Source organism: Miscanthus floridulus, chromosome 7, assembly GCF_019320115.1.
Source record: "Miscanthus floridulus cultivar M001 chromosome 7, ASM1932011v1, whole genome shotgun sequence".
In the NCBI taxonomy this organism is placed as follows: Eukaryota; Viridiplantae; Streptophyta; class Magnoliopsida; order Poales; family Poaceae; genus Miscanthus; species Miscanthus floridulus.
In genome coordinates this window covers 11683510-11708659 of record NC_089586.1, presented here as the reverse complement: position 1 = coordinate 11708659, position 25150 = coordinate 11683510, and the positions used below count along the sequence as shown (strand labels likewise).

Sequence of the window (25150 nt, the reverse complement as noted above, 5' to 3'; positions counted from 1 at the left end):
CCCACGAAAAGATCCGGAATAATGCCAAACTTTTACACTAGCTCTAATGTGCCCTAGGGATAAGAATTTTGTGGTGGATGAAAAAAACTATGAAAGAATTTTTTTAATATATATAAACATCACTGTCGGTTTTAAGAAACCGGCAGTGATGAGAGAAAACCGATAGTGATGAGAGGAAACTAATAGTGATGCCTGTTATCACTGTCGGTTTATTTTGAAAACCAGCAGTGATATATAAAAAATTAAAAAAAATTATGCCAGCCCTCGGGTCTCGGCCCACAGAGTTCAGACACTTAACTGCTGCGCTAGTATAGGATGTGTGCCGTGGTTTATTTATTTTTGTCTTTTTGACCTTTAGACCGCTTAATAAATTATAAAATTAAACAAAAAAATTGGGCCGCCCTAGATTCGAACATGGGTATCGGGGGCTAAGTTGCGGGGTCTTAACCATTGAGCTAGTAGGAGGTATTCGAAATAAGTGGAAAAGATAAGTTACTTATTTTGTAACCACTACACGGAAATCACTGCCTGTTTAAAGAATGGCCCGGCAGTCATGTGACAGATGCACTGTTCGCCTAAATGGTTGTTTAGCCCGTTTAAACACCGTGTAAACGCTACACGGTGGTGCGTCATTTCCGTTTAATCACCCGTTTACCCCGTTTAATTGGCCGTTTAGCTCGTTTAATGGGACGTTTTGCCCGAATAATGGCTAAGCGGTAGGTGACCGACTGTTTACCGTTTAGCATTTAGGAAAACACTGGACAGATGATAGACATGCTGCAATACACGGTATTATCTAGAAGAGCAAAACGAGGTAAGCAAAACGAGGTCATACAAAATGCAACATCCAATATGTAAGCAAATAAAACGAGAGGTCATGCAATGCAAAGTATCAACCCAATTCAGGTGATGATGATCAAACAAAGGATTCGACGAAATGGTTTTTTTCAGCACCAGTAAATTATTACATCGCCCTATATAAAGGCATTGATTAATCACTAGTGCTACTAATTACTACCGGTGCTGCCGCATGCGTCGTCCCTCGGCTGCCGGTAGCGGTGCTCCTCTTCGTGCTTCTTTCGCTCAGCCCTACGCCGACGCCGCCGTTTCGCGTCCATCGCAAGACGCCGCTCGGTCTCCTCCTAGCTGTGGCACTCCTCCTCCTCGTGGCGGCGCTCATCCTCCTTAGAGATCTCGACGACACGCTTCAGGATGCAGTCGTCGGTCTCCTTCTGTGCGATGGCGCGGAGGTGCCGGTCCTCCTCCTCCTCCTTTCGAGCCGTCTCCAACGACTTGAAGACAACCTCCTCCACCGGAAGAGGTTTCGGTTCCTCCTCCGATGCGGTCTCCTGGTTCGGATCGTCCTCGAGGTTCACCTCAAGGTCCGATTTGGACGACGGTGTCGGTGGAGTTGGGGGCGACGTGAGGACGATGGGTTGAGCTTCGCCCATGTTGTCTTTAAGTGGCGAGGCATTGTGCGTGCCGGTGGGTACGTCGAGGGCCGGGGCGAGGTGTGCATGGGAAGGGCGGTGCTTGGCTTTCTTGATGCGCAGTGGTGTGGCGGCCGACTGTGTGCATGGGGGCCTAGCTTATATAGGGTGTCGGTGTGGAACTGATCACGGTGCAATAACTCGCACCCCCTTAGAAACGAAGTGCGCGCCTGCATTGGGAAACGGCATTGAACCGCCATTGCGCCTGTGTTGAGCGCGCCTGCGTTTGGGAACCGATGCGAGTAGCCAATGAACATGTAAACGCAGTGTCTCTTTGTGGGGGAACTGAAGGGCTCTCCCCTCGGTAACAGAGCATGCCTGCGTTGGGAAACGCCATTGAACCGCCATTGCGCCTACGTTGGGAGCGCGCCTGCGTTTGGGAACCGACACGAGCAGCCAATGGACCAGTGTTTGGTAATTAAAACAACGGCTCTTCATGGGAACCACACGACCAGCGTGGCCGAGGAGTTGAAGGGGCCTACGTGCAAAATAGGGACAAATAATCACTCAAAGGAATAAATTCCTTCAAACATCCGGAAATCAGGCGATAGCTCAATGGTTTGTCCGCTGCTCTGAAACTTGTAGGCTTCGTTTCGATTCAGGGATGCAAGACATTTATTTTATATTTTTGACCTTTATACCGCTTAATAAATTATAAAATTAAACCAAAAAAATTAGGCTGCCTGGGACTTGAACACGGGTCTCGGGGGCTAAGTTGAGGGGTCTTAACCATTGCGTCAGTAGGAGGAGTTCGAAAGATAACGGAAACTTATTCTACTTAACACCTAAGTTAAACCTAACCGCTACACAACATCACTGCCAGTTTGGGGGATGACTCGACAGTGATGTACACCATCACTGTTGGTTTACAAGCAAAACCGGTAGTGATGAGCTATTTCCCAAAATAAATTAATAATTTATAAAATAGAACAAAAAAATTTGACCCGCCTGGGACTCGAACAAGGGTCTTGGGGGCTAAGTTGAGGGGTCTGAACCGCTGCGCCAGTAGGAGGAGTTCGAAAGAAAATGAAAACTTATCCTACTTAACACCTAACTGCTACAGAACATCACTGCCGGTTTGGGGAGTGACCCGGCAGTGATGTTCCCATCACTGTTGGTTTACAAGAAGAACCGGCAGTGATGAGCTACTGCTACAAAAGTGGCGCGCCAACCCCTCCCCCTGCGCCGTCGGAGCACCACCCCTCGCCAGAGCACCGCCCCATGCCGGAGCACTGCCCCACGCCGGAGCACCGCCCCACATCGGAGTAGCGCCCCAGGCCAGAGCACCGCCCCAAGCTAGAGCACCGCGCCGTCCGTGCCAAGCCAGAGCACCGCGCCGTCCGGAGCACCGCCGAGGCCTTCAGGAGCGTGCAGACAGCTGCTTTCCCACCCCCACGGTGAGTGCGTGGCTCACTGCCCGCTACGTGTCTGATGAAATGTCCCACATCTGCTTTCTTGAATCAGTTTGATCATGCAGCTGTGAATGCTAGAACCTAGGTTTGCCACACAGTGTGTGCTATCTGTTTCTTTGTGTTTTTGGACGCATTGCTAGTAAGTAGTACAATGTTACTTAGTAGCATGTTGCTCAGCTCTATTCATCAGTATACTGATAAGAACAAAAGCGTAATTTTATTTTTGGTTACCAGGATAAACATAGCAGGGACTCGTTATACTTGACAAAAATTGCTCTTTGAACGTTCATGGTAGTTTGTTTTTAGAGTACTTGCATTTTCTCTGTGAAACAAACTTACGTTTTCTCTGTGAAACCATCTTCTCCATGCTATCAGCATAAAGATGCATAATTATTAACTTATGCAAGATGACAAGTAATACATAGTTATGTAGCCTTGTGCATTAAACTGGAAATATTTTCCAACAATCCTATCTTATTATGAGTTTTTGCATGTCACTTTCCTGGGATAGTATGAGATGCATATTTGCCCCTACCAACCTTGTAAGTTTCAAATCAAAGTATCACTAATTTGGAAAGATGCTTACCTGCACTGATACTTGTGAAAGAACCTCGCGCCGATGGTTGGGGGATTTATAGTGAGACTGAAGACTCTTAGACATCTCTAGGAGTATATCCAAAAGTATTAAACTGGCTCTCTAAATCATCATTTGGTTTTTAACGAATAAAAATATTCTTTATATCTTTCCTACATCTAACAACTATTACTAAGGCATGTGAATAGCTATTTTCCAAACACTCCTATCTATGCAATGGTCGTGTGTTATTCGTAAATATATTAAATTGTATAAGAATAATGTTTTAATGACAACCTAATTTACTTAAATATATATGCAACCATGGCATGGTATGTAGTGCATGTTGGTCACATGCCTAGGATTTATCGAACCTGGGAAGATTGCTATGCTCAAGTCAATCGCTACCCTGGTAATTTGCACAAAAAATACAACACAGAAGATGAAGCTTTGAGGGCCTACTATAGTCATCCAGCCTACCTTGCAAACCATGGGCAACCAGCCTACTATGGTCCAATGAATGCAAACCATGGCCATCCGCTGGCACTGGAGATCGAAGAGAAGCCACCCACCGGAGATGTGAAGATTAAGAGAATTGCTCCTTGGTCTTGGAAAGATGTCATGCTTTTATTTATGGCTATGGTCATCGCTTTTCTTATTTGGAAGTTGATGTAGGCTTAGTTTCGTAGAAGAGTAGGTAGACTTTGTTGTATGTGGTCAATCAAACAATGAATTTGTTCTAGGTGAACATATGCTATTATTTGACTTTGTTGTATGTGGACTTATTATTAGACTTTGCATTAAACATATTATATATATATAAACATATGCTATTAGTAGTTGTTCGTGGCCAAAACTAACCACGATCGTGTCACAGCCATGACTCATCGTCGCTTGTTACCCCATCGCCGAAGAACTGATCGGCAACAAGAAGCGACTGATATCGCTGGGACGGGAGAGCCGCATGATCCGACAAACGGTGATAGTGTCAATCAGGTCAGTGAGAATGAGCAGCCATGGACCCCGTTCGGCCTGCTCGATCTAGGTCAAAATGACCAAGATGGCCAGGTAACTTTGGTATCATGTCACTATGTAGCCACACACGCTAATCAATTGAGAGGGTCATACCTTACTTGGTGTCTCTAGCAGGAGCCTCCGTTGGCCGAGGAGCTAGAGGGTTCGGGTAGCAGGAAGGCCAGATCCAAGCGAGGCGTATCAAAGATTCCTGTTGGTAGGAATGCACACTAGCACATTACTGAGTTCGATGAATTCGGGGATCCACTCTCATCGCCTATAGCTTTGACCAAATACAAGACTATCCTCGGGTTACTTGTTAGGGACTTCATCCTGATTAAGTACAGGAAGTGGATTGGGAAAGATGATGACCGGTGGAGGGTTCTCAAAAGCGAGAAGGATTACATATGGGATGTCAAGATCCCAGAGTATTTCACTTTCCCAGCCGAGTATGACAGGGAGTTAGTCAAGAAAAAAGCAAAAGAAATCATGGGAACATGCTTCAAGAATTTCAAGGGGACATTGTACAAGAATTTTGTCCTCCAAAATAAAGGGCCAGATTTTGATGGTGGACTGTTTAGCAAGCAGAAGGACTTCTGGTAGGCTTTTAAGGAATATAGGTTATCCGAGGAGTACTTAGAACTGAGCAGGAAGAATAAGGAGAATTCACAGAAAGCGATGAATCCTCATCATCTCGGCTCTCATGGCTACGCCAAAAAGATGCCAGAATTTGAAGCAGAACTTCAAAAGATGGATCGCCTTGCTGAGGAAGGTGTTCAGGTTGAGACCGTCGATTAGGAGCCTCGATCGGTAATATACTATATGGGGAGGAATGTACAGCACGCCGAGGACGGGAGCTTTAACTCCTCAAATCTACCCATGAGCGAACTCATCTAGAGGATCTCCTAGGTAACTGAGGAGGTGAGGCAAGGGACTCGCACTTCTAATTGGGAGAAAGACGTGCTCACCCAAGCACTCAGAACCAAGGAGCACCCTGGTCGCACTAGAGGAACCGGTGTTGTTCCTTGGAAACTAGCATTCCCCCAAGAATCTAACACTTACCGGAGCCGCTCGAGGGGTAGAGAGGAACATGAGGCATAGTATTTGAGGAGACTAAAAGAGATGGAAGATAGAATGGAAGCACAGATTGAGGCGACCGTTGAAGCGCGAGTCGAGCAAATTTTGCTATCCAAGGGGTCAGCAGTACCACAAAACCCTACTCCTATTACCTTTAGCCCACAGTTTAGGGGTCGCAGCAGCTGCGGATCGACCCCGCTCAACGAAGAAGAGGCGAATGTGCCTCATCCGGTGGATGACATCACTGAACCCATCAATGTCAGGTTGTACATCCGTCAGGAATGGACAAAGGACAAGGTGGCGCTCGGCCAAGCCTGGCCTATGGGAGACAGGACAATTAATGGCTACCCAATTCCACTAGGGTACACTCGCGTCACCATTGACAGAATACTTGATAAGAAATATAACAAGATACCCATTGAGTACCCCATAGCGGAAGACATGCCGAAACTTGGTCATAACAAGGGCTCTCAAGTGGCCTGGCGCAAGCGCTTCATTAAGCTTGACCACCAATTGTCCTCTGATGATGAGGACGACTATGAGTCTTTGCCCACCCGCGATGATAACTCACCATGTCCCAATAGAGATCACTCCCCTCCTCATCCGGAGCCATCACCCCCGAGAAGAAAGAGGTCTCCTTCTATTCCTCCTCGTCCGACTCCATCTTCATCAGCCCCGAGAAAAGAGACTCCTCCTCCTCCTCCTCCTCCTCCTCGTCCGACTCCATCTTCATCAGTGCTGGGAAAACAAAATTCTCATCGTCATCCTCCTCCTCCACCTCAGCCCAAAACAAGACCAAGGACATCCTCGTAGTCGTAAAAAAGGTCCTTGGATTCGGTCGCTAATGCTCCCAAAGTGGACCAACAGAAAAGAAAAAGGCCATTTAGTGGCAGCGTTACCTCCTTGATGGAAGAAAAATTTATAGCACACATCAAGAAGGAAGATTGTATTAGTTTCTTCAATCTCCGTGCCTCACTGCCTTTGTTTATGTTGAAGTCCGAATTCGAAAGGCAAACATAGAATAAATATGCTACAACAAGAGACGTAGAAATACACAATAAAGATTTAAGGAACATACAGACGTACGTCGAAGACAACCCAGGATTAACCATGGAAGAGGCCGTGACCATCTATTATGATGTACAAGGGATGGCAACACCAGCAATGAAGTATGTAATGGGCAATTTTTTGGTTCCCGATCATGAGTTTAAAAATCTAACAACATATATGCGTCATTTACATGAATATTACATGGCTCAAGTAACAGAGACGGACATCTTTGGTTTTGAGGTTATTATCCGTTCGCCACGTGTTTTCAATTATCCTGAAGAAGAGAAGTTTGATGTCGAGTGGGAGTGCTTGTTCTAGCTATACCAGAAATGCGATCTCGATGTTCAACTGTTGACGCTGTGGACTATGTAAGTACCTATCGGTGCGGGACCCATAGGATACCCCACAAGGAAGGGAGAAGACATAGTCTAATTAGGATTCTTCTCCTATAATCTTAGTAGCAATATTACTCTGTAATCCTACTAGGAACTCTCATCGTAAACCGACTAGGACTCTGGCCTCCTGACTATATAAAGGAGGACAGGGCTCCTTGGATTGGGAGTTCAGACAACAATTGTATAACACAACACTTTACAATCAATCTAACACAAAGGCTAACACCGACTGGACGTAGGGCTATTACTCGATCTACGATCGAGGGCCTGAACCAGGATAAATCGATTGTCTCTTGCGTTAACCGTTGAGTTCTACATATGCTAAAGCCCGAACATACTTCCCCAGGTACCCCCGTGGCAGGCTATCGGTGGTCAAACATCGACAGCTGGCGCACCAGGTAGGGGCTTTCGGTGACTTTGCATCTGAGAGCTCGATGGACCTCGACAACATGATCTTCTCGAAGGGATCAACCTTCATCTTTGGTTCATGGATCTACGAGGCAGGCGACGATGGCAAGCTCCAAGGCCATCTCCTCGAAGATTCAGATCATCATCAGGACTTTTCCATTTTGGCGACAACGACAGATCAGCCGACCGGAAGATTCGCACCGCTCGTAATGTCTAATCTGACTCAGATTTTGTGACTTCACGCATCCGATTCAAACTCAAGTTCTGCTTCTGAAATAAAGTCTTATCCGAGTTCTTTTGGAAAACTGAGTTCTTTTTTGACAAAGCTCCAGAACATGACGTCAACCTGTCAAGAATACTACTCAGAGTACACCCAGAGTACTTCAAAGAAGTTGGGTCCTCTTCCGTTTGGATTCCACAACATGGCAACATCTTATCAGACATGGCCCGAAGGATCCACTTATCCCATGCTTAGAATGCCGCTGAAGGGAGCCCAGGAAGGTCTCGTTTTAACCATAACATCTTAAGACTACATCATTCACTAGCCAGGTACCGTTCCTGAGGATGACGACACCCAACTAGTCGATGATACGACAACAACAATTCTACCCTACCAAGAAGGAGATTCGATCTATGACTTTGAAACCTCTACTGGAGTTATCAACAGCTCTGGCAGTATGGAAATCAACGACGATGATAGAACAACTCACGCTAGAGAAGTATTCATGATTCGCCGTCCTCGATCACCATTGATCCCCCAGAAGCACCCGACGTAAGGTCTTTAGATGAATCCGAGTCCAACATATCACCATTTATCCAGGGGCACGATGGTGAGACTGAGAGTCAGAGGCAAGCGAGAGAAAGAAAGAACAAATTGAAACAAGGACATCAACGCCATGCTAAACAGCGAAAGGACACTTGGATCAAATATTAATCAGACCTGGCCGAGTATAATAGAAGAAAATTGGAACGAGAGGTTGAAGAAGGACGAGTAGCGAATGCACCCTACGATAAGATCCGAGAAGCACTAGAAGAACTCAGGGCGACCTCATATCCCAATGAAAAACAAGAACAGCTCCGAGACTTTCTCTGATCAACAATCTTTAGGACACACGACAAAAGAGCAACATCTCATGAACAGGAAGATCAAAATAAAAGGAAGTCCGCTTTCGAAAGACTTGGACCAAGTGGAAGTCACAATGGAGAGAGCCGAAGAAATCATAGTCAAAACAACCGAGTCGAACAACCAAGAAAGGCCAGAAGCAAAGCACCTACTCGGACAGTCACATAGAACTACTCTCACCAAGATGACAGTTGGCAAGAAGGGTGCGCAGAATCAGAATACGTAGAAGCCAGAACGCACGATAGATTCCCCTGTTTGCAAACAGACTTGCTTCAATACGACTACCTCACAAGTTTAAGCCGTCCAACCACTCCAAGTATGATGGCAAGACCAAACCAAAGCAATGGCTCAGGATTTACTCACAATCGATTGAATTGGCTAGAGGAGATGTTGACATCAAAACCTTGTTCTTTCCCATGGCCCTAGAAACCATGCCACTTCAATGGTTTGACAAATTGAATCCAGGATCAATCAGAAATTGGGAAGACTTGCAAAGAGCTTTCTATGAAAATTTCGCGGGAATTATTACACATCCAATCACCCACGCAGAATTAAAAGGACTCAAGCAAAAACGAGGTGAAAGTCTCAGAAATTACTATCGATGATTTGGCGAACTACAAGCTCAAGTACATGACATCACACAACGAGAAGTAATCGAAGCTTTCTCTCACAAAATCGTGGCTAGGTGGCAATTTCAAGACTTCTGCAAAGAAAACCCAAGAAACATTAAAGAATTCAGAAGAACAGTAGAAAAGATGATTACTGCAGAGGAAAAAACAAGAGAAAGATTCCCGGATAGAAACAACAGAGACAACCCGGACAAGCAAAATCCTTGAAACAACAGACATCAGTAGAGAAAGCGAGGTCCAGACAACACAGTAGCAATGGCTGACAAATCAAAGAAATTTACCAAGCCTAGAAGATATGATGACATTGAGAACATACGTTGCCCCTTGCACCCCAGTGGAAAACACACCATCGGAAATTGCTACACCTTCAACGAAGATACACTAGAAAAGATAGCAAGGGAAACAATAAAGAAGACAATCAGAAAAAAAGAAGGAGACAACCATGAAGACAAGAGATTCCAAAAATCTAGAGGGACAGTGGCAGTAATCTTTGCCGGGGTTCTAGATTCTAGAAGCAAACATCAAGAAAAGCTAGCGTTACGAACCATCATGGCAGCAGAACCTGCTACACCAAGATATCTCAATTGGTCAAAGTATCTAATCCAATTTTCAAGAGAAGACCACTGGACCAGCGTAGGAAACACAGGCCATTACCCACTGGTTCTAGATCCAACCATTACCGGTATGACTATTATGAAAGTACTAATCGACGGAGGAGCCGGACTCAACATTATTTTTCAGAAACCCTATGGAAGATGGGACTACAACTCATCGGGATGATCACACCAACAAGCACACCTTTTTATGGCATAGTAACCCGGCAAGGCAGCAATGCCACTTGGACAAATCACTCTCCGGTTACTTTTGGGACTCCCTCGAACTACCGCACAGAATTCATCAAGTTTGAAGTCGTAGACTTTGATTCATCATATCACGCAATCCTCGAGTGCCCAGCACTAGCAAAATTCATGGCAATACTGCATTATCCATACCTACCGCTTAAGATGCCAGGGCCTAACGGTGTCCTTTCTCTTCAAAGTGATTTGAAGTGCGCTTTTGACTGTGATGTTCAGGCAATCCAAATTGCAGCAAAAGCACAGGCAAACGATGGAAGAAAAGAAATAGCCACTATCGCCGCAGAAATAAGCCAAGAAGAACTAGAGATACCAGCTAAAAGACCAACCATCCTAGCACCACCAAAAGAAGTCAATGTCAAGCAAATCGACCTGTGCACCGGTGATCCCTCAAAAACGGCAACCATCAGTGCACACCTATCAGCAAAATAGGAACTCGCGCTCACCAACTTTCTTCAGGACAACAAGGATATCTTCGCTTGGAAGCCGGCCGACATGCCAGGAGTCCCAAGAGAGTTGGCTGAGCACAGAATTGATATCAATGAAGGCTCCAAGCCTGTGAAATAACAACTATGATGATTCTCTCCCAACAAGAATGCTGTAATTAAAAAGGAAATTACAAAACTAATGGCAGCCGGATTCATCAGAGAAATCCTTCACCCAGATTGGCTAGCAAACCCAGTTCTAGTACAGAAAAAGAATACGGACGAGTGGCGCATGTGTGTCGACTACACAGATCTCAACAAACACTGCCCGAAAGATCCATTCGAGCTACCACGCATTGATAAGATAGTTGATTCAATAGCAGGATCTGCCCTATTATCCTTTCTTGATTGCTATTCTGGATATCACCAGATCACATTAAAAGAATAGGACCAAAGCAAGATATCTTTCATCACTCCGTTCGGTGCCTACTGCTACAAGACCATGTCGTTTGGACTTAAGAATGCTGGAGCCACTTACCAAAGAGCTATCCAAACATGCCTTGGTGATCAGATCGGCGAAAACGTAGAAGCATACGTGGATGATGTGGTTGTAAAAACAAAGAACTCGGATGCACTGATTGAAGACTTAAAACAAACCTTCAAGAATCTGAAAAGATGGAGGTGGAAATTGAACCCAAACAAGTGTGTATTCGGAGTTCCTTCAGGACAACTACTCGGATTCTTGGTCAGTCATCACGGAATCGAAGCAAGCGCCAAGCAAATTCGAGCCATAATAGAGATGGGCCCTCCTCGAAGCATCAAAGATGTACAAAAACTAACAGGCTGCATGGCGGCACTCAATCGTTTCATTTCAAGACTCGGCGAAAAAGGATTACCTTTCTTTAAACTACTAAAGGATAGACAAGTTCGAGTGGACGGAAGAAGCCAATGAAGCTTTCAAGAAACTTAAGGCATACCTCACATCCTCACTAGTCCTCACACCTCCAAAGAAAGACGAAGACATGATGCTATACATTGCGGCAACTTCTACTATAGTCAGCACGGCGATAGTAGCGGAAAGAGAAGAAGAAGGGCGCGTATATAAAGTACAACGCCCAGTATACTACATCAGCGAAGTACTATCAGAATCAAAAATCCGGTACCCGCATGTGCAAAAACTACTCTACGCCCTACTGATCACTTCACGCAAGCTTCGTCACTATTTTAAAAGCCACAAGATAACCGTGGTGACAGATTTCCCACTAGGAGACATCTTACACAACAAAGATGCAATAGGGCACATATCCAAATGGGCGGTTGAACTTGGTGCTCTCAACATTGATTTTACCCCGTAGAAAGCAATTAAATCTCAAGCCCTTGCTGATTTTGTTGCCGAATGGATAGAAATTCAACAACCCCTGTCAAGCACCATCTTTGATCATTGGAAGATGTACTTTGATGGATCACTCAAGCTAGGCAGAGCAGGTGAGGCGTCCTCCTAATTTCTCCGGATGGAAAACAACTCAAGTATGTCCTTCAGATATTATGTCAAGCTACCAACAATGAAGGAGAATACAAAGCTCTCATACACGGGCTAAGAGTGGCTATTACCCTCGGAATCAAGCGACTACTCATATACGGCGATTTGGCAGTAGTCATCAACCAAGTCAACAAAGATTGGGATTGCACCAAAGAAAACATGGGTGCTTACTGTGCTAAAATCCGAAAACTCGAAAAACATTTCCAAGGATTAGAAATTGTACATGTCCTGCAGGATTCCAACTTTGCAGCAGATGTCCTTGCCAAGCTTGGATCAGACAGGGCAGAGGTCCCACCCGGTGTTTTCATAGAGGAGTTATCAGCCCCCTCTATCAAATAGCCCGATGAAATAACCCCTCAAATCTCAGCAAAAGGCACCCAGATCTTGGTAATCACCACTTCATGGACCTAGGTTTTTATTGATTACATCAAAGAGAATAAGTTGCCAGCGGAAAAACAGGAAGCCACATGAGTCGTTCGTAGAAGCAAGAATTATGTCCTAGTAGGAGACAAGCTATACAAAAGAGCCACATCATCAGGAGTACTATTAAAATGCGTCTCATTTGAAGAAGGCAAACAAATCCTAGACGAAATACACTCAGGTTGCTGTGGAAATCACACCGCTTCAAGAACACTAGTAGGCAAAACGTTTCGCACGGGTTTCTACTGGCCAACCGCTTTGAAAGACGTAGAAGAACTCGTCAGAAGATGCAAAAGTTGTCAGATGTTCGCTAGACAGGCTCATGTGCCAGCCCACAACCTCATGTGCATCCCACCCGCTTGGCCTTTCTCCTGCTGGGGGCTGGATCAAGTAGGACCTCTCAAGAAAGCAAAGGGCGGTTTTGAGTACATCTTTGTAGCAATTGACAAGTTCACCAAGTGGATCGAATATAAACCACTCGCAAAATATAGCGCAGCCAAAGCAGTCCAGTTTATCCAAGACATTATGCACCGCTTCGGCATGCCCAATCGAATCATCACAGACTTGGGTTCTCCCTTCACAGCTACAGAATTCAAAAGTTGGGCACAGGATTGTGGCTTCAGCATCGATTACGCATTAGTCACACATCTAGAAGTCAATGGACAGGTAGAAAGGGCTAATGGACTCATACTAGCTGGATTGAAACCAAGACTGTATGAAGAACTAGTAGACTATGGATCAAAATGGATTAAAGAATTACCCAAGGTTGTATGGGGGCTACGGACTCAAATAAGCAGAGCTACCGGATACTCACCTTTCTTCTTGGTGTATGGATCAGAAGCCATACTACCCAAAGACTTGATCTGGACGTCACTAAGGATAGAGCAATACGACGAAGGAGAAGCAGAACACACACGAAGATTAGAACTCGACAATACAGAAGAAGTCAGAGTAAATGCTACCCTGCAATCAGCAAGATACCTCCAAGGACTAAGGCGCCACTACAACAAGAATACCCAGTCTCGATCATTACAAGTCGGAGACCTAGTACTAAGAAGAATACAAAAAACTGATGGACGCCACAAACTACTCAGTCCATGGGAATATCCTTTTATCATCACAAAAGTCATCGGACCAGGCACATACAAGCTCATAATTGAAGATGGAAAAGAAGTCAACAATACATGGCACATCAGTCAGCTACGAAGATTCTACGAATAAAAACAACTCAAGGGAAAATATGTATACAAGACACAAGAGATCAACGTTAATGATCAACAAAGATAGCGCTCACCAAAAAACATATGTATCATTGTGACACATCAATATTCATGATCAATAAAGATGATTCTCTCTCAACAAACATATGTCTAATCATGGCTTTCTCCGAGTTGTTTCTTAAATGCAAAATGGCTAAAAAGATGCCTGAGCATCCTAGCCGAGAGCAAAATAGCTGAAAAGACGCTTGAGCCCGCCGATGAGGGTAGCTAACAAGCTAAAACCCAAAATAAAATGCAAAATAGCTAAAAAGACACCTGAGCATCCCAGCTGAGAGCAAAATAGCTAAAAAGACGCTTGAGCCCGCCGATGAGGGTAGCTAACAAGCTAAAACCCGAAATAAAAAGCAAAATAGCTGAAAAGACGCCTGAGCATCCCGACCGAGAGCAAAATAGCTGAAAAGACGCTTGAGCCCGCCGATGAGGGTAGCTAACAAGCTAACACCTGAAATAAAATGCAAAATGGTTGAAAATAAGCCTGAGCATCCCGGCCGAGAGTAAAATAGCTGAAAAGATGCTTGAGCCCACCGATGAGGGTAGCTAACAAGCTAAAACCCGAAATAAAAAGCAAAATGGCTGAAAAGACGCCTGAGCATCCCGGTCGAGAGCAAAATAGCTGAAAAGACGCTTGAGCCCGCCGATGAGGGTAGCTAATAAGCTAACACCCGAAATAAAATGCAAAATGGCTAAAAATACGCCTGAGCATCCCGGCCGAGAGCAAAATAACTAAAAAAACGCTTGAGCCCGTCGATGAGGGTAGCTAACAAGCTAACACCCGAAACAAAAAGCAAAACGACTAAAACTAAGCCTGGGCATAGACCAGAGCAATTTCAAGACAAGACCCTCCAGCTACTTTTTCCAAATAGCAAGAGGCTCAGGGGCTACACTGGAGATACCCAAGAACACGAAGACCTACATATAACGAGTTGTTTACATGGCATAGAAGAAGGCCAGACAAGCACTCGACAGATCAAGAAAGGTTGTCAACACAAAGATCTACATATAACGAGTTGTTTACATGGCACAAAAGAAGGCCAGACAAGCACTTGACAGATCAAGAGAGGTTGTCAACACAAAGATCTATATATAACGAGTTGTTTACATAGGACAAAAAAGTAGTCAACAAATCAATAAAGTTTGTCAAGATAGCACGCAGAGTTGTTTACAAGGCAAAGATGAAACCAAGACAAAGTACTTGGCAAGTCAAGTAACTCTGACCAATTGGACAAATCATCCAAGGAATAGACAAGGCATCCAGGCAAAGAAGACATCAACAAAAAAATCTTCATTCAAAAGAAGTATAATGTCATATTACAAGGCACAGGCATAAAGGTCAAATACATCAAGCCTCATCATCGGGAGAAGAGACAACAATATTAAGATTATCTACAATTCTACTAGCTAAGTCTTCAACCTCAGGCTCCATCCTCTCAACGGCATCAATGTATTTTTAACTATCAGCTTCCTCTGCTATCTTGGACAAAGGAGCCACTGGAGCAAGAACCCGGACCTAGGCCAGGACATTCTTGGTACACAGTTGGGCGCACCTCTTCACAAACTCTTGGAAACGAGTCGGAATTTGAGGAATTAACTGAGCCCAAGATTGCCCATCATCCGCTGGAGTTCGGAGAACATCGGCTACTGAATGAAAGGATTTCCACAAAGCTTTCCAGTTTTCAGTAGCCGTCGCCAACTTGCCAGACAAGTCTTCAATAGTTTTTTGGGCCTGAACAAGATCTCTATCAGCTCTATGCCTAATCAACTTAGCAAGCGCAAGTTCCTCCTCAGCATGAGTAATTACCTCCTCAGCCTTGTTGTGACTCGTGCGAACAAGAGTCTTCATTTCATCAACGCCCTCTGAGAGCTTCTGCTTTTTGACCCAGAGAGCTGGACAAGGCAACAAACAACAAGTCAACAGAAAGGAGAGTTTGAATGCAGAAGGAAACAAAAAGAACCCGCAATACCATTGCACTCCTTCTTCACAGTCTCCAAGTTCTTCATGGCCTCTGAATTCTTTGAAGCCTCCTGGATGGCAGCATCCCTCTGCTTCTCGGTCTCAACAACCCGAGCATGAAGGGCTTGTTCCTCCTTCTGATGTGTTTGACGCTCAGCCTCCATCTTGGCCCGGCAGAGATCCAGCTCTGTTTTTAGGACGCTCAACTCAAAAGACAACTTCTTCTCGGTTTTAGACGAGAAGAAGAAGCTGGTATGGTCCCAATAGAAGGATTGAACAAAAAGAAAGAGAGAAAAAAGGCATAAGAATAGGAGAAAGACGAACACCCAAAGAAAGAACTTTAGAAAACTTACTTGGAGTTTTTCTCCAAAAGAAGTTGCAAAGGCTGCGAAGTCTCCCCAAGAAGTGGTCAACTCTAACAACTGATGAGTGCCATCAAATTGATGAACCACACCTTCAGTAGAAAGAGGAGCGGAGGGAGAAGACGGCTGATGCGAAGAAGACAAGGCCAAGGACACATCATGAGAAGTCCCGGCCACCTCCCTAGATGATTCCACCACAATGGCCATGGTCACCTCCGAGGCAACCAAGACAGCAGCAGCATCGTCAACAAAAGGCCTTGTCGCCCCCACAACCACTTCACTAACAGTACGCTGCGAGTCCTGAGGCTCAGTACTCGGTGGCACAATAGAAGGCTGAAAAGAAGTCGACGGGGGGACGAGAGAAGACAAAGGCCTTAAAGTTGGTAAAAGAACTCGCCAATGAGAACAAGAGAAAAGGAGAACAGAAGCAAAGAGACGAAACTAGAATCCACTCACCCAGCTATCTTCTTCTTCGTAAAAAAAAGAAAACCTTGTAGGAGGAACCACGGCAGCAAAAACGTCCCTGCCACTAGGCAACAGGAGCGGTATAGCCGGTACCGGAGCCTCGGAAGAACTTGGTACCAGAGCTATGGAAGAACCCGGCTCCGGAGCCATGGAAGAACTCAGAGCAGGAGCCTCAGAAGAACTCGTACCCGACAACCGCTTCCTACAAAAAGATCAAGACCAAAGTTGGAATAAAAAGAAGGTTTCAAGTGCAGGGAAATAAGAAAACAACTCACTGCCGCATAAGGGGCACACCATCGTCCTCTTCTTCCTCAGTCTCAACCAAGGCCACCAAGGCACCAGCTGAGAAAAGAACAAAAGTACTCGGTTCAAGATAAAAACAAGAAGACAAAGGGACAAAGTGTATTAATATGCTCACCTAAGAGCATGCTAGCTACAACTGGAGTACCTGGACGAGTACTTGGCTGGCAAGACCTCTTTGAGACACTACGAGGACCTCGAGGGACTAGACAAGGAACATATTCTTCATATACATCAACAAATCTAGAAGAAACTCCAGGAAGCACTGTGGTGATTGGGAACTTACTGGTTACAGAAGCCCCAGCAAGGTTCTCCCCAGTATTCACCATGGCAGGGAGGACATCAAGAGGGATCGGGTCAACAAAGTTGCGCCCCAATTCCTATGAGAAAGAATAAAACAACAAGACAAGGAAAGTTAAGCAAAAATGGATACAGCAAAAGAAATACAGAAAGTACCCGCACAAAGAGAAAATGACTTACAGCTGGAGGCGGGCTGTTGGCAGAGAACTCGGAGATAGTAAGCGGGACAACGCTTGCTCCTTTTAGCATCTTCTGGAGACGCTCGAGTACCTCCTCGTCGGTCAACTCAAGGGCTGGGACCATGCGTGAAGGATCCTCAGCCCCAGAATACTCGAAGCCAAGGTGCTCTCGCTCCTTGAGAGGCTAAACACGGCGACGAAGAAAGCTCGAGACAATACCAAAACCGATCAAGCCCTGCTGTTTTAGAATCCTAATCCTATCAAGAAATGGCTAGATTGCCTGAATCTCAGTAGTCGTCACAGGGTTCTTATCCCATCGGTCATTAACCAAGGGACTAGATCCAGAGTGAACAACGAGAGAAGGAATCAGATTGGCGGCATAAAACCAGTCGGCACGCCAGTCCCTCACAGAATCGACCAGGTCATAGTCAAAGAACTTGCTCTGAAGACCCTGGCGAAATTGAATCCCGCAGCCACCAAGAACACTGGTGTCTTCGCGGTGGGGTTGGGGTTTCAGACGAAAGAAGTAGCGAAAGAGAGAAAGAGGAGGGGGGATTCCAAGGAAAGTTTCACAAAGATGAACAAAGATAGAAAGGTGAAGGACTGCATTGGGAGCAAGATGATTCAGGCAAATCCCAAAATAGTTGAGAAATTGATGAAGAAAGGCAGAGGCAGGAAGGCAAAGTCCAGCACGAATGAAGGAGACAAAAAGAATGATCTCACTAGGACCTAGAGCAGGGACCCGATGCTCGCCTGGAACTCTCCATTAAGCAAAGGCCTTGCTCTGAATCAAACCATCGCTGACAAGTTCCTGGAGCTAATCTTCGGTCGTCATCGGAGCCGGCCAAGCCTTCTAGGTAGCCCTCATGGCCATGAACTCTTGGTTCTCAATCACAGAAAGTGATGATTCCTCGTCCACGAAGATTGACTAGGACTTGCTCGTGGCCTTCTTCTTACCCATGTACTAACGGAGGCAAAAAAGCAACTAGGGGAAGAGAAAGCTTGGACGGCGGTGCTAAGACGGCGGCGGCAATGGCGACGGCGGATTTCTAAGAGCTAGGGTTTCAAGGCAAGAGATGGGCAGTAAAGAAAAAGAAGATGAAGGGTCTTTAAATAGATTTTACAGCGATGAAAACGGCCCACCGGGCCCGTTAAAGCACCGTGTGAGAACGCAACGGTCCATGTAACGACACAGCTAAAATGACGGAGGGCACAAATCCACACAACGGTACAATTCAACGGGCAGATTTCAGACTCAACCATCCAGCACTACGGCGGAGTTATCAGATTACTGCAAAAAACAACCCGACAACCATGAAGAAAAGAAGGGCTACCTCACAAGGAACAAAAGAACTTGGTTATTACGGAAAGAACTCAGGAATCTCATGAACAACAGGGACTATAGCAGAAAAATAAATGACAACTCAGAAGACAAGATTCGTTCCATTACAAGCGACTTCAAAAATAGAAGATTACAAGTCTTACAAGACCCAACAAACTCGGTACCACGAAAAGCAAACTAGTAAAGGGGAACATGGACATGGCTAGGCTCTGGAACGACTATGTGTCCCAAATCACTACTCGGTAGGACGAACCGCATTCGGCTACACTATTTTCTTCAAAGGACGGACGCAGTGCTCCCAAGGCGGAAATCAGCAGAACGGCGGGACAACATGGAGCAGAGAAGGCCGGCAGGCATCTGTCTACCCAAGTCCAATGTGATGCTAGATATGGTGTTGATCTGCACCGGACAGTCTCAAGACAAGCGGCGAGGATCAACCCAGAACTGCCAGATGAAGGAACGAAGTCCACATCACAAGACTTCCTCCAACTACTACCATGTACATCCTGGTACATTGCTGCTGCGGGATTAGCCTACCTCTAATCCCTATCACAAGACTTCCTCCAGCTACGACAAGACACACATGAACTACAAAACACGCTCGGGGGCTGCTCTACCTCACAAACTACCATATTCATGGCTATAGAGACTTCAGAACAAGCAACAAAACGCTCAACGAATCAAGACAGCACTCTAGGAGGGTATTTATAGACCAAAGAAGTGGTGCACATGGACCAGGAGCACCAACAAAACAAGCCTAACAAAGGACATAGTGAAAAGACAGAATTCAATAAAAGAGGACTCAAGCGTGAAGGAACAGTACTCAACAACAAGCATATTCGGAAGAATATACCAACACAGTACAATCCGTGAACAAAAGGCATTTACACTCAACTACCACCATACGACTACATCTGACAACAGCAGACTATCAGAGAATACGCCAAGACCTTACATCTGAGTTCTTCCTGAATAAAACAACCCGGATATACGCTTGGGGGCTGCAAAAGGAAAGGTATATAGTTCTTTTGAACAACTCAGATTCAAGACCCTCCAACTTTTTGTTCCAAATAGCAAGAGGCTCGAGGGCTACACTCAGTGAGTGCACTTTTTCCAAAAAAAAAGCGCACGTCACTTAGAAGACTTCTTCAAGACAGACGACTTCAAGGCCACAAGATAAAAAGAACCTGGACATAGCTATATCCGAGCTCTTTTCGACAAAAAGAACCCGGACATTGCTAAATCCGAGCTCTTTTCAACAAAGAAAATGGGTATATGCTCGGGAACCTTTTGACGAAGACTCAGGAAGATTTCAAGAAAAGACCCTCAAAGCTCCTTATGCCAAACAACAAGAGGCTCGGGGGCTACATCCAAATGGGAGTACTTTTTTCTTCAAAAAGGTACACACCATGCAAAGATCTCATGAAGCGCTACACGGTTTCGCTCAAGAAAGAACTCAGACGACGCTTGTTCCTACTCGACGAGACTTGAAGGAACAAGACGAGGCTTCCAGAACTCAACCATGAAGTGGTCGGGGGCTTGTCGGTGCGGGACCCACAGGATACCCCGCAAGGAAGGGAGAAGACCTAGTCTAATTAGGATTCTTCTCCTGTAATCTTACTAGCAGTATTACTCTGTAATCCTACTAGGAACTCTCATCGTAAACCGACTAGGACTCTGGCCTCCTGACTATATAAAGGAGGGCAGGGCTTCTTGGATTGGGAGTTCACACAATAATTGTACAACGCAACACTTTACAATCAATACAACGCAAAGGCTAACACCGACTGGACGTATGGCTATTACTCGATCTACGATCGAGGGTCCAAACCAGGATAAATCGACTGTCTCTTGCATTAACCGTCGAGTTCTGCATACGCTGAAGCCCGAACATACTAGCCCAGGTACCCCCGTGGCAGGCTATCGGTGGTCAAACATCGACAGTAACCTACACGCACGATATTACAATTAACTACTCTCTCGAGACACAAATTGTTAACTTTTGAGCACTTCCCATGATTTTATGTAGGTGTATAGCAAAATTTTGCAGTCTAAAAAGCAAATGGGATTACATAGGCTTCTTGGACCCAGGCGAGTCAATGAGAGGACATGTCTAGGCCTCTATGGATGTGATGTGGAAGACCTAAAATAGAGATTGATTGCTGTTTTCGACGAATTCACGATGAAGAAGAAAACCCACATACTTCTAGCCTACAACTGCGAGTATATGTTCTCGGCTTTTAATTTTATGCTTCTTTTTTCGTTAAGATTATTCGATAATTAGGATTCTGTGATTGCAGCAACCATTTCGTCTTCATTTGTGTTAATCTTGCCAAAAATCTGCTCGAGGTGTGGGACTCGAAGAAAAAACTATTTCATCATCTGGATGCACTGGTGTCAGTGCTGAATTAGTAAGCGATCCTAATAACATATTATTTTCTAATCACACATACCTGCTTTCTAATGTTTCTCCTTTTAATGTTGCTCAGTGTCCGAAGAAGTCATATCGGTGGGAAGCCGGTCCCATTCAAGGTTGTCGAAATGGAGGGGAAGTATCTATCTCAGCCGGCGGGAAACAATGAATGCGGGTTTTATGTAACGTGGGCAATGCTTCGCTACATCGGCGGGAAATCAGAAGAAGCTGATAAGTTGGTGTGTATAATCCCCATTTTATTTATGTCTGTTAATAATTCAACAAAATCATTTAATGTTTCTCTTTGGATATTATCTTTTTTGAATGACAGCACAAGAAATATAACCATCAAAGGCTGTTAGACATGGAGATCGTCGCACTGCAATCAAAGGTCGCAAAATTCATCTTAGCCGAGGTATTGGAAAAAGATGGAGTATTTTCCATTGCACAATCCGTGAGGTACAAGGACCACTATGGCCCAGAGCGGCTCACCAGATTATTGTAAGAAGTCCGAGAATATTTCTTTTTTATTTTGAGGGATCGAGATCTGGATAAGAACATTTGAATTGTAACCGTAACATTTGTAATGTTTAATATTAATGGACCTGTCGTCTACGTAGCGTATATAAAGCGAAACCCAATCCCATGAAAAAAATATAAATTAAAATAAATTATAAAACAATAATATTCGAACGGGCCATCACCGCCGGTTAGCAACAAACCGACAGTGTTGTCGTAACCATCACTGCCGGTTAGAAACACACCGACATTGTTGGCTTGCCCAACACTACCGGATTGAACCATGAACCGACACTGATGATTAGGACAACACTGCCGGTTTGATCCATGAACCGACAGTGTAGGCTTCCTCAACACTGCTGGCTTGAGCCAAGAACCAACACTGATATTTACTACAACACTGCCGGTTTGATCCATGAACCGACACTGATATTTACAACGACACTGCCGGTTCGATCCACCAACCGACACTGATATTTATGACAACACTACCGGTTTGATCCACGAACCGACAGTATAGGCTTGCTCAATACTGCTGGCTTGAGCCAAGAACCAACACTCTTGAAGCAACCGTCACTGTCGGTTGGAACTACAAACCGGCAGATAATCACACAAGAATTCTCAGATAATGGCACAAGAACTTAAGAGAATCAGAAGACCTGCATATGCAATCTGCACTATGAAGTAACATCGACGAAAAGGATGAAATTGCCACAACTGTGTATGGAGGAATATCATATCCTTGAATTTCTGACATACTTATTTGAACATGTGTGTTTCTAAATTCATGCCTAAACAACAAACGTTTAAACAAGACACATCTGCATACCCTTGGAAAGAATGCAATTGATCAATGCAATAATCCAGAAAAATTAATAGCAGTGCAGATAAATCCTGGAGAACCTGCAGGACAGAGTGGAGGATGGAGAGCTACCTAGAGATGTGGTTCGGGGGCTTGCGGGCCATGAACTCATGCAAAGGAGGCTCTGTCATTGGCGCTGCTTCTGTAGCGTCATCAAGAACCCTAAGCGCCGCTTCCGCTTCACCACCGACCTCGAGAAGCATAGTGAGATGGAGGCCACGAAGCACGCACCACGTGCGTCCTCCACTACCGCCGCTAAGTTCCACCAGGATCCGCAGCAAGGAAGGCCCGTGGGATTTGGACCTGGGCGAGGAGCGATGGGGATGGTGTTGCGGCAGTGAGACGGGGTGCAGGGACGGGGAGCGGTGGCGTGTGCGCCCGTAGGGAGCGGGGATGGGTAGAGGCAGCGTACGCGGCTGCAGGGAGCGGGGATGGCGAGCAGCGACGTACGCGGGCGAGTGAGCGACCGCGGGGATGGGGAGCAGCTGCGTACGCGGCTGCAGGGAGCGGGGACGGGGAGCTCAGGGATGGTCGCAGGGACGGGGAGCTCAGGGAGCGGACGCGGGCGCAGGGATGGGGATGGCGTGTGTGCAGGCGTGATTGACGGATGGTCGCAGCGCGTGATTGGGGGAGCGCAGGGAGATGGTCGCAACACGTGATTGGCGGAGCGGAAGGGAGGGAGCGAGCGTCACATGCTAGGCAGACCGACGTAACGATGTTTTTGGCGCAAGGGACGGGCTTAGGAGAGCAAGGGGTGCGGGATCGCAGCAGGCAGGACGATGGACCTACGTTAGAATGTCGTACCAAGAAGTGTACACGCTTTGTTCTTTTTAGTTGTAGAATATAAGACACACAATTAAAGCCAAATCTCGTATGTAGTTCCTTTTAGGCGAACGAAGAACTCACGATCGAAGACACACATAGACAAACCACGAAGTGCATGCTGCTCATATCGTATCATCGTATATGGCGCCAGCAGCCACCGACGACGAAGTCCGAACTAACCAACGACGGGAGTCTAAAGGACGGGGCCGCTGGCGTTGCCGGCGTCGATGTAGACGCGGACGCGGAAGGCGTTGTACCCTGGTGCCACGTTGGTGCCGTCCTGGACCACCTCGATGATGCCCATGTCGGGACTGTCGCTGTTGATCTGTGTCACCTCCGCCGCCGCCGGCCACCCCACCACCTCTGGTCACGACGTCTTCTCGCTGGTCATTCTCCTCTCCCTTCCTCTTTCAGCTCCCTCGTTCAGGCGAGATCACTCTGATCCGGCCTCTATTCAGAACAAGTGCTGCCTGCGTGCACTAGGAATGAAGTTTTGGATACCGGCATGCATCTCTCATCGATATTGGTGTTGTATTTAGGGATGAAAACGGTCAGAAACGGTATTACAATATAGAAAACGAAAGCGGTCGGTTCAGGATATTTCTACATTTTAGCAATTAAAGAGTACAAAAAATGGTTGAAAATGGTTGTGAAACCAATTGAAAATGACAAATTTTTATGTTTGGCAAAATTCGGAAACGATATCATAATATAGAAAACGATATCATAATATAGAAAACGAAAGCGATCGGTTCGAAATATTTCCGTACCGTTTTTATCCCTAGTTGTATTTATAGGGTCATCGCGCCACATGCATTGGCCTGATAAGATCGGTTATGTTGGACGGCGTTTTCGATGTGGAAAACCTTGTCCTGCCACTCCCGTGGGAGTGACAGTCGCGCCACTGGGATTGGCATGACAAGACTTAGCCTTAGAAAAATCATAACTCTTCGATATGACGGCGGCTGAAGATGATTTTACATGATAATTCTAAATCTCGACTAGATCTACAACTTTCTAGTTTTGAGTTTTTCCATTTGATGACGTTAAGATGCTTAAAAACATTATATAAAGTTTCATAAGCATAATAATCGCATACTATCACTTGTCGCGCTAGAAAAATAAAATCTTCTTAGTATGGTGTCAAATGAAGATAACTTTTATACCAAAGTTGTAGCTCTCAATTAGTCTAAAACTTTATTGTTTTGAGTTTTTACATTTGAGGTCGTTAAGATGCTCGAGAAAATAATATTAAATTTTAGCAGCATATTAATCGTGTACGAGCGCTTGTGGTCTCACGGAAATTATACTTTTCTTGTATGGTATCAAATGAAGATACATTTTTATTTTAAAATTGTACCTATTGTTGAGATCAACAAGTTTTTAGTTTTGATCCCTTTCATTTGAGATCGTTAAGATGCTTAAGAAAATAATACAAAATTTTAAGGGGCATACTAATCGCGTACCAAAAACATGAGTCTGAGAAAAAAAATCAAATGTTTCCATGTGTTCTTGAATAAATATATTTTTTGTATGATTAATAATGCCCCTTAAATTTCGTATTATTTTCTTGAGCATCTTAACGATCTCAAATGAAAGTCAAACTAAAAAGTTGTTGATCTTATCGACAGCTACAATTTTGATATAAAAAGTATCTCCATTAGATACCATACAAGAAAAATATAATTTTCGTGAAACGGCAAACCCTAGTACACAATTAATATGCTGCTGAAATTTTATATTATTTTCTCGAGCATCTACACCACCTCAACTGTAAAAACTCAAAACTATAAAGTTGTAGATCTCATTGAGAGAACTTTAGTATAAAAAGTATCTTCGTTTGACCCCATACAAAGAAAATATTATTTTTCTAATGTGACAAACGATAGTATGTGATTTTTATGTTGCCGAAGTTTTATATAACTTTTTTGAGCATCTTTA

At 45.0% G+C, this 25150-nt stretch overlaps 1 protein-coding gene across 1 annotated transcript; it reads right to left on the bottom strand.

The window, feature by feature from the left end:
* Positions 1–1142: 1142 nt before the first annotated feature.
* On the bottom strand, positions 1143–23513 carry LOC136465068 (uncharacterized). Its single transcript, XM_066463956.1, has 5 exons — positions 23412–23513; positions 22352–22425; positions 15653–15891; positions 15520–15575; positions 1143–1568 (listed from the first exon to the last, which is right to left on the bottom strand). Exons 1-5 carry the CDS (start codon positions 23511–23513, stop codon positions 1143–1145), a joined length of 897 nt encoding a protein of 298 aa, XP_066320053.1.
* Between the last annotated feature and the right edge of the window lie 1637 nt (positions 23514–25150).

What these genes read in the sequence shown, in the direction of transcription:
- LOC136465068 (XM_066463956.1), bottom strand. Translation starts at nt 23,513, where the DNA reads ATGGGCATCATCGAGGTGGTCCAGGACGGCACCAACGTGGCACCAGGG. An exon ending in CAATTGCATTCTTTCCAAGG is followed by an intron (nt 15,892 to 22,351) that starts GTATGCAGATGT and finishes GGACCATACCAG; the next exon opens with CTTCTTCTTCTCGTCTAAAA. An exon ending in TTGATGAAATGAAGACTCTT is followed by an intron (nt 1,569 to 15,519) that starts GTTCGCACGAGT and finishes CCATGCACACAG; the next exon opens with TCGGCCGCCACACCACTGCG.